Source organism: Bombina bombina, unplaced genomic scaffold (genome assembly GCF_027579735.1).
Source record: "Bombina bombina isolate aBomBom1 unplaced genomic scaffold, aBomBom1.pri scaffold_554, whole genome shotgun sequence".
NCBI lineage: Eukaryota > Metazoa > Chordata > Amphibia > Anura > Bombinatoridae > Bombina > Bombina bombina.
In genome coordinates this window covers 201,773-212,375 of record NW_026512871.1, presented here as the reverse complement: position 1 = coordinate 212,375, position 10,603 = coordinate 201,773, and the positions used below count along the sequence as shown (strand labels likewise).

The following is a 10,603-nucleotide window of genomic DNA, read 5'->3' as shown; positions in this document are numbered from 1 at the left end:
TGAGACATCAGCCTGGTTACTGCAATGCGTTTCAGAATGTATGTGAAAATGAATGTTTGGTTTGTCATTCAATTGTCAAAATTCTGAGATCCCCATTTCTCATTTAGTTGTCTGTCTTGTATTTAAGCAGATATCTAATCAGTGCCAAATTATTTTTAATAATGTTTCATTAAAAGTTTATGATATTGCTTTGTGATATATTAGATTCATATTTGACTGATCTCCAGGGGTTCTGTTCCTGTTGTAAAAAAAATAATAAAAAAATGGTGTAAATTAAAATGAACACAGTTATATACTGTATGTCAGCGGGAAGTAAATGAGTTAGGTTCCAGGCCCCTATCAAAATTGACATTAGTAATGTAACATATTATAACCTTATATATATTATATGTGATATTATATAATATAATATTATATTTACAGCCCTTAAAGGGACAGTCTAGTCAAAATTAAACTTTCATGATTCAGATAGGGCGTGTAATTTTAAACAATTTTCCAATGTACTTCTAATATCTAATTTGCTCAATTCTTTAGATATCCTTTGTTGAAGAAATAGCAATGCACATGTCTGAGCCAATCACACGAGGCCTCTATGTGCAGCAACCAATAAGCAGCTTCTGAGCATATCTAGATATGCTTTTCAGCAAGTGATATCAAGAAAATGAAGCAAATTAGACAATAGAAGTAAATTAGAAAGTTGTTTAAAATGACATGCTCTTTCTAAATCATGAAAGAAAAAAATGTGGGTTTCATGTCCCTTTAAAGTTAAAGTCAGTCCTATTGACTATTCAAACAAATAAAGGGGACTTTCATTCATGAAGTATAAGATACTTCATTTAGAAAGCTCCTTTATTTGATTCAATCGATCGCCGTTTTTAGCTGCTACAGCAGCCCACAGCTAAAAAATTTTTTTGCTAAGAGGTGATGTTTTCACCTCTTAGCCTATAGCCCTGCAGTAAATCTGGCTTGGCGCCCATGGGAGCCGGATTTGCCGCACGGCTTTTGGCTAAGAGGTGAAAACGTCACCTCTTAGCCAAACAATTTTTTAGCCGTGGGCTGCTGTACCAGGTAAAAAAATAGCGATCAATTGAAACAAATAAAGGAGCTTTCTACATGAGGTATCTTATACTTCATGAATGAAAGTTACCTTTATTTGTTTCAATAGTCAATCCTAGCGTTTGTACAACGCTAGGATTGACTTTCACTTTAAAGGGATAGGAAAGTCAAAATTAAACTTGCATGTTTCAGAAAGAGCATGTCATTTTAAGACACTTTTAATTTCACTTCTTTTTTCAAATGTGTTTCGCTCTCTTAGTATCCCTTGTTAAAAAATGAATATGCACATATCATACACTAGTGGGAGCTGCTGCTAATTGGTGCCTGCACACATTTGTCTCTTGTGCTAAATTGATATTTTTAGCTTCCTGTCAGTAGTGCAATGCTGTCCCTTTAGCAATGGATAACAAGAGAATGAAGAAAATTTGATAATAGAATTAAATTGGAAAGTTGTTTAAAATTGTATGTTCTATCTGAATCATAAAAGAAAATGTTGGGGTTTACTATCCCTTTAAGTTAGTGCTGTAAATGTAAAAACAGCAATATAAAAAATGTTTTCATGCTTTTGAGACATCTCACTATTCATCAATAAGGTAGTGGGGAGTTCTGTTTATCCGCCAGTGGGCAATCATTTTTTTGTATTTGCTGTGTATAAACATTTTTAACATTTTTTTCTAACATGCACACAGTCAGACATACACTTCCTATTAGCTTCAATATCAAAAAGGAAAGTATGCAAAAATATTTTTAATATCTTACTGCTCTTTTATATGCATGGAAGCAATTTTTTTTTAGAGTTCACTGTACTGGCCCTTTAGAAAAGCAAACAAATAGCAAACTACTCTCACACAGTGCTTTACTATGAACGCAGGTGGCAAAAACTCTGCTTCAAATCTTTTGTTTTCAGCTAAGGAGCCGTAGTATAACTTCCTCAACAGTGGTCATGTGATCACTAGAAACAGGCGTTATTGTGAAACAGCGCAAATTAAACCAGTGTAAAATGAAGGCTACCTGAATTTTATTTCATAAATATTCTTTTTTCAATAATAATTTATTTTGGGATTGCATGCTAGTATAATGTTAGCTTCCAGTGTTGAATGAGTTGTAAACACTCTGCATCTGCTAATTATTTAAATGATATATTTGAGATTTTTATTTATTATTTCCTGACATATTTACTGCCCTTCAGGAATAAATCTAGACAACCTTGAAGTAAATACTATGTGCAATATGCTCTGTCATCGGAAATAGCTGAAATCTCTCATCAAATAAGAGATCACATCTGTAAATGAACATAGCTCTACGGGAAGATATAAAAATAACATTGCAAGCTTTAATATACATATATACAATGAAGTGTATTCAGTTTCTGGGTCTATCAGGAAAATATAAATTGTTCTACAACCACATAATCGTTGTAGCTATTTTGGATGATTTCATTCTGCTGCAGGCTTTGGCATTCTATCTGTTTGCTTTTAATTATTCCGTCTACTGTGGAACATCAGACTACTTGTAATGTCACGCTTTGCTTTGTAATACATGCCCTTATTATCATTGTCATGCAATGGTACAAAGCCTGAGAGGTAATATTACACAGCAATAGACTGCTTCATTGCTGGTGAGAACCACTGCTCTTATATTTGCTTTATATTTACAAGTACCAACATTTGCTTCGGGGATTCAATATATGAATAACTCTTAAATGGGAATTCACCTGAGAAAATCAATTTCTCTAATTTGTTAAATTAGTTTATATTTTAGGCTGTGCTGCTTGCATGAACATTAGTGAAAAGATAAGGTAAAAATGAATATAATAAATTGTACCACCTTCTTGCATGCTAACTTCAAGTATGCATTGCAGCTGAAAAGACTCAGCTGTGTATCTGTTGGCTTAAAGGGATATGACACCCACAATATTTATTTCCTGATTAAGATAGAGTATGCCATTTGAAACAACTTTCTTTTTTACTTTATATTATAATTTTTTCTTTGTTCTCTTGGTATCTAGAGTTGAAAAGCAGGGATGTATGCTTAGGAGCCTGCATATTTATATGGCAGCAGTTTTGTAAGAATGTTATCCATTTGAAAGAGCACTATTTCCTGCTATGTAGTGCGCCAGAAGCCTACCTAGGTATCTCTTCAACACAAAATATTATGGAAATGAAGCAGATGTGATAAAAGAGGTAAACATCCTTACTGCTTCCATTTTTGCTCTCATATTACCAAAATGATTGAGTACATTAAGTCCAAAATAATTTTCTATTCTAGTGTACACTAACATCTGTGTGTCAGATAGCGTGAGCTAATTGTCTCACATAACAGACTTCTATGGGGGTGCGCAGTAAAATTCATGTTGGATAACGCTTAAAGGGCCACTAAACCAAAAATCTTTCTTTCATGATTCAGACAGAGAATAGAAATTTAAACAACATTACAATTTACTTCCATTATTTATTTTGCTTCATTTTTTAAATATCCTTATTTGAAGAAAAAGCAATGCACATGGTGAGCCAATCACACAATGCTTCTATGTGCAGCAACCAATCAGCAGCTACTGAGCATATCTAGATATGCTTTTCATCAAAGAATATCAAGAGAATAAAACAAATTAGATAATATAAGTAAATTAGAAAGATGTTTAACATTGCATTCTCTTTCTAAATCATAAAAGAAAAAATGTGGGTTGCATGTCCCTTTAAGTGCTAAGCTGATGGAACAGAAAATATCTGCTCAAGAAGTGGAGTTCTTCCTCTATTTCTGGCTATAGTATTTCATTAAAACATAAGCATAAAACATTTCATACATTCATATATGCACATCAGCCTTTGACTCCTTCCCAGACCAACCCCTTTTCATTATTCAAACCCAAAATACGAAACCCAAAAATCTCATTTTGTGATTCAGACAGAGTATACCATTTCAAAAAAGTTTCCAATTTACTTCTATTATGACATTTGGTTTGTCACCATAATATTCTGTGTGGAATAGATACCATGTTTGGCATCTGGAGCACTACATAGTAAGAAATAGTCCTTGCCTCTAGTACTCTTGCAAGTGTATAATATTCTCCCAAAACTACCGCTTTATCGTTCTCCAGAAATGGGCCAGCTCCTAAGCATATGTCCCTGCTATAATAGAAGTAAATTAGATAGTTTAAAATCACATGCTCTATTTGAATCATTAAATACATTTTGGGTTTCATATCCATTAACTGGTATTTTGGAGTGCACACAAGTGCAACACTTAACACACTACTAATGTGAGCAAAATCTTCATCCATGTTAGGATGCTTTGATTAAAAAAAAATACCTGCCACTTGCAATACCAGATTGTGTGTTATTCTTTGCACAATAAAAGGGTCAGTCTACTCCAGAATTGTTATAAGGGCTGATGCTGTATCTGGTAGTTCCAACCCCTTCAAAACAACTTAACATAACTACTTAACTTATAAATAAAGACACGACACAGACAGCTGGGATTTAAAGACCATAACGATGGTCACATTTATTAACTTGACTTCAACGGAAGTCATTCAAATATTTAACTTGTGGCGGCATTCGAGGCCTAGTAAACTATTAGCTCCATATGACAAGAGGTCGCAGCCAGATGTCGTGGAATAGCAAATGCCAAGGGTGGGCACAAATGTGGCCCCACCCCATTCCGTCTAGTAGGCGCGGACGTCCTAAAGGATCTTCAGCCAGCAGACCCGCGGGGCGGGGCCCCCCAGGTCACGACCTGAGGACATCACCCCCGCCCATTAGCCCGACTGTCACCTCTACAGACTCCGCCCTCAATTGTTGATGGCTACGACCTCCCGCCATTAGGAGATACGTGGATGTTATGATGCGCTTCAGCCTCTAAGGCACTGGTATGGCCAAGCCCTGCAGCAAGGCTCGCCCAGGAAGCGAATAAATTACGGCTAAGGTCTTACCAAGACTAGGTCAACTAACCCCATCCCTGCCTTTCGCATCTAAAGAACCAGCAACCCGTCCGGGAAGCCATCTGCCTGAATGACGCCTAAAAACTGTTGCAATAGCAATTACTTAATTAACCATTCAACAATAGGGTTGGGAGGGAGGGAAACTTTCTCCTTGCAAAATCCCAGGTGGAAGAGGCCAGATTGTTCCAGAACTTCGTTTATATTAGGTGAGCCTAAGACCTCCCCTCACTTTGCAACATTGTTGCTGCTACACTACACTGGGATTTTCCACTAGCCTGTCAGCTCATCCCTTAACTCCATTACAGGAGACTCTGCTACCTTTCATTCCCCTAAGGGCTGATGCTGTATCTGGTAGTTCCAACCCCTTCAAAACAACTTAACATAACTACTTAACTTATAAATAAAGACACGACACAGACAGCTGGGATTTAAAGACCATAACGATGGTCACATTTATTAACTTGACTTCAACGGAAGTCATTCAAATATTTAACTTGTGGCGGCATTCGAGGCCTAGTAAACTATTAGCTCCATATGACAAGAGGTCGCAGCCAGATGTCGTGGAATAGCAAATGCCAAGGGTGGGCACAAATGTGGCCCCACCCCATTCCGTCTAGTAGGCGCGGACGTCCTAAAGGATCTTCAGCCAGCAGACCCGCGGGGCGGGGCCCCCCAGGTCACGACCTGAGGACATCACCCCCGCCCATTAGCCCGACTGTCACCTCTACAGACTCCGCCCTCAATTGTTGATGGCTACGACCTCCCGCCACAAGAGACAGGCACTCCCACATAAACCGGGCTCTTGCCGCCACCCGCTAAATATTACTAACCAGAGCCGTTTTGAGGTCCACCAGGAAGATCGCCAGCCCTTCGTCGGACAGGTGCACCCCGTCCGGGCGATACAGCCCTTTTTTGTCCGCTGAGATCAGTTCATGGCGGACCACAAAACCCCCTACCTCTATTACTGCTCTACCCAGCTCCCTGTTAACTTTTTTCCTAACCCTATATGCTATCCTCGGTGTGGGGAAATATCTCCAACGCAGCCGGGGGATTATGTTGGACCAGGCCAGCCTAACCCCCGGAAACGTGGTACAGATCCACTTGACATCCGACCTCATCGCATTGATGAGATCTAGAGCAGGTGCACTCCCTATATCGTTTCCCCCCATGTGAAGGAGGATGATGTGGGGCTGTCCCCATCGATGTCTGGCATTCTGGAGGAGGGCAGGCAAACCATCCCACTGTAAGCCTCTACGGCCCAACCACCGTATTGATGCCTGAGACGTCGGAATCCCCAACTGCTGCCCCTCAGGAAGAGAATGGGCCTTCAGTGCCGCCCAGTGCACGTAGGAGTGCCCTATTATCCAGATACGAGAAGGACCTGTAGCCACACCTGAAAAACGGATTACATAGTCAATCACCTTAGACTAAAACTAAACAACACAACCAAACAAATGTAAAACGCCAGTTTCCTTCCTCCTACACCGAATACCCCCTAGGCTTCAGCCGGAGGGCGCACGTAAGACTTGTAACATTGGGACCTCCATCGGCCCAACTTCTGTATGCGATCTCCTTTCCAACCTAGCGCGGCCGCGCTGGTGGCAGCCCCTATTCGGAAGGAATGGGGGGTGATTCTACACTTCCCCAAACCTGCTGCAAGCGCTACCTTTCTGAGCACCGCTGCGAACTGGTACCGGGAGAGATTCGAACCGTCGGAATGCACTAAGAACTGGGCGGGGGCCCGTGGTCGCTGCGCCATGTAGGCCCTTGTACTCACAACCGGGCAGACGCCTGATGCCGAGGGAGTCAGAGTGATCCACACCCCTTTCCCCTCCTGGTCAGTCTTCGAGTGCGGGATAAACAATAACAAATTATCGCCCGCCAGTTTGACATGAGCCAACTGCATACCCGTGTTAATAGCATCCTTTGAGGTTGCGACCAGCTCGCCCGGCCTGAGGGCCGCAAAGAACGCCAAGGAGAATACGCACTGAAACAGTTCTCTTTCGCCGGGTTCGACGCAAATGCCCTCGATTGCGTCCACCAGCCTGGCTAGCCTACAAAATGTGACAGGTTCGCGCGCATCTTTCGCTCTACCCTCGAGCCTTCCCCAGCCCTTAATCACTTGCTTCACCAGGAAACCTTTCGTGATATTGGGCCACTCTAGCATATTGCAAAAGAAGGAGATTGCAGCTATTCTATTGGATATAGCGCCCTTCGAAGTCCCTTGCCCATGTTTCTCTGCCAGCCACTCCAAGAACAGATCCCTCGAGACCCTTTCCGGCGCTGCGCCTTGTGCGTAACAGTAACTTACCCACTCGCCCCAGTGCTGTGAATAAGCTCTCCACGTGTTCTGCGCCAGGGATGCCCTCACTAGGTGCCTTATGGACCTCCCTGCCCCGCCAACTGCCAGATAGAGTGGGGACAAGGTAAGCCAACTGCTGCTGCGTTAGGGGCCAGTCTGCGAAACTGTTCCCATTGAAACCTCGAGAGTGCGTCCGCCAGGGTGTTGTTGACCCCGGGAACGTGCCTCGCGGAAAACTGAATATTGTATTGCAAGCACCTCAGCACTAGCTGTCGCAAGTACCTAACAACTACCGGTGACGACGCGGACAACCTATTTATGGCGAAAACAACGCTAGCGTTGTCCGTCCAAAACACTATGTAGCGATCCTTTAACGCCGACCCCCAGAGCTCCATAGCCACAACTATGGGAAAGAGCTCCAGAAGTGTCAAGTTCCTTGTCAGTCCTGCTCGGACCCTTGCCAAGGGCCATGGCTCAGCGCTCCATTGCCCATCCAAATAGGCGCCATAACCTGCTGCTCCAGCTGCATCCGTCAGCAGGTGCACTGTCTGACTGGAAACCCTAGGAGCGCGCCACAGCAGTGTTCCATTGAAGCCTTGCAGGAAGAGTTCCCATACCTTCAGATCTTCCCGCATGTCTTCCGAAACCGACACTTTACGTGTGCCGTGCGGATTGGAAAGTAAAGCCTCCATCCTCCTGTTAAACACGCGACCCATGGGTATAATTTTGCACGCAAAATTGAGTAAGCCTAGCACGGACTGAAGCTCCCTCAGGGGCATGCTCTTCGCTGCCCTGGCTTTGCGCACCGCCGCGAGCATTGCTTCCACCTTATCGGCTGGGAGACGACATAGCCTTGCAGCAGTGTCAATTTCGATCCCCAAGTACGTGAGTCTTGTACAGGGGCCCTGTGTTTTTTCCTCAGCCAGTGGCACTCCAAATTTCGACATTAGCCTACGCATTACTGCGATCAGTCGATCGCATTCGCGAGTGTCCGCGGTGCCAACCAGCAGGAAGTCGTCCAGATAATGAGCGACTATTCCCCCGCCGGCCTCCGTGATGATGGCCCAGTGCAAGAATGAGCTAAACTCTTCAAAATAAGCACACGATAGCGAGCAACCCATGGGCAAACATTTGTCTACAAAATAATTCCCCTCGAATTTACACCCCATCAGTCTGAAAGACGCTGGGTGTATGGGGAGTAACCGAAAGGCAGATTCGATGTCCATTTTGGCTAGCAGCGCGCCCGGACCCGCCGCCAACACTAATTCCAACGCCTGGTCAAACGATTGGTAAGACACCGAGCTTATCATTGGGTCTATTGCGTCATTGACAGAACCCCCTTTCGGGTAGGACAAATGCTGAATCAGGCGGAACTTCCCTGGTTCCTTTTTGGGAACCACCCCTAAAGGGGAAATAACTAGGTCAGGGATGGGAGCTTGGTCAAATGGACCAGCAAATCTTCCCAGAGCAATTTCTTTGCTCAGTTTCGCCCTAACTTCACCCGGCATTTCGTAAGCCGACTTCAGATTCTTGTGCGACGAGGACCCCATTACCAACCCCAATGTTGGTATCTTGAAACCTTCGCCAATCCCCGCTAGTAGGTTGGCAGCCGACACCCTGTCTGGGTAGGCCGCCAGCCAAGGTCTAATGGCGTCCAGCTTCAGGGGTGTTGGAGCCCTTTTGTCCAGCCCCCCCCGATTTTGCCCCACGGAAAGCTCCTCCGTCCCTCCGCTTCGGGCATTCAACACCTGGGTGTTGACCGCTGCAGTACATGCAAGCGTGCCGAAAGGAACAGGAAGCTCCTTTGTCACACTGCTTCTCATTGTATTTCCAGCACTCCCTGCCTCTCCGCTTGATGGGGCCCGTTGGCCTCTGGGGCCCTGACCGCAGCAAGGGAGCTCCTGCCCCCCCCTTTTCCGGTATGAGCAGGGACCACAGGTCCAAGTCTTTTACCCCAAAGTTCAAGACCGGGTTATCGACCATCTTCCGCCTAAATTCGCTATCATAAGCACGCCACATGCCTTCCCCATATCTATTATAGATACATTCAATGATTTCCGCGTACTTAATTACATCGACCGCGGCCTCCGGCCTCTGTTCGATGTAGCAGGAGGAGAATACCCTAAAGCACTTCCTCCACTCCTCAAATGTATCTGGGCGCTGGATCTTCTTTGGCCCAGTCCCATCCTCACTACGCTCTTTATCTCGCTGTGCCTCAAGGGACAGCTCGAACATATTGACGTATTTATGATCGCGGATTTTTTGTACCGTCTTGGGCTTGAGATGTGCATGGAGGCAGTGGATCTTGCAGGGATAAGAGTCTCCCTGCAATGCCACCCTCCTGGTACTGACTGACATGTCCTGCAGCTGCGCAACGCTCTCGCTTCCCTGGCCACTGCCCTTGGATATTGTTGCCGTGCTTTGCCCCGCTAACTGCGCAGCCTGCTCCATGTTACCTAAACCTCTAGCCTGATTACGCTCAGCCACCAATAGCCTTAACATTTTGAACATGCGACGCTGCCCCTTACTGTTAAGCCCTAATTTCCTCCCACCATCTGAGTCTGAATCAGTGCTATAGTCGGTGTCAGTAATGCGTGACAAATTAAATACATTTCTCTCACCAACTGCCGATGTTGACGGGGTAGATGTTCCTGGTGCAGCTGCCACTGATCCGCCTGCTGGCTGTACAGATAGTCCTACTCCCGTTGTACCCGGGCCCTCTGTCCTCTGCGGTGTAGGCACCATGTCCTGTGGGGGAGAAACAAACGAGAGGGGAGTATCCAGGCCAGCCGTGTGTCCCCCTTGACTGCCGCCCCCAATCGGGGTAGAAGTACTGCCCCCGGCCCTGTCTGGGACCCCTTTAGCCCTCTCGTCATTCATATCACCACTCCATTCATTCGCTGGCCCTGCCACATAGGGGGATTCTCTGACCACACGCTCCCTGACTGAATGAACGTTCTGAGCACCTGCCGCAACAAGCCCTTTGCCCCCTTGGACCCCTGCAGTTATTGTGCCTAGCGACTCGCCCTGTGCCCCATCAGTGGGCGCATTCACCCTTGTTTGGGGTACATAGTTGCTGCCGGCACCCCCCCTGTGATACCACTGGCGCTCCAGCAATGCGCTTCTAGCTCTCCCATAAGCCTGCTTGCTAACACTGGAACCCCTGAGCCTCCCTCTCTGCGCGCCGCGGCCTCTCTGTAAGGGACTTGCTCTGTTTGCATTGCTAGCTATTGCAGAGTGTCGCGCAGCGGAGCAGGCCCGCCCGGATACTCCCCCCTCACCTGTGGAGAGTACCCGGCTAGGCC

The 10,603-nt window shown here is 45.2% G+C and overlaps 1 protein-coding gene across 2 annotated transcripts; it reads right to left on the bottom strand.

The window, feature by feature from the left end:
* Positions 1–4,715: 4,715 nt before the first annotated feature.
* LOC128644573 (uncharacterized) lies at positions 4,716–10,146 on the bottom strand. 2 transcript variants are annotated; one of them, XM_053697135.1, is made up of 2 exons: positions 9,920–10,146; positions 4,716–7,399 (listed from the first exon to the last, which is right to left on the bottom strand). In XM_053697135.1, exons 1-2 carry the CDS (start codon positions 10,041–10,043, stop codon positions 6,492–6,494), a joined length of 1,032 nt encoding a protein of 343 aa, XP_053553110.1. In that variant the 5' UTR covers positions 10,044–10,146; the 3' UTR covers positions 4,716–6,491. The 2 variants fall into 2 exon arrangements, with proteins under 2 accessions (XP_053553110.1, XP_053553111.1); XM_053697136.1 differs by having other exon boundaries at positions 4,716–6,389.
* Between the last annotated feature and the right edge of the window lie 457 nt (positions 10,147–10,603).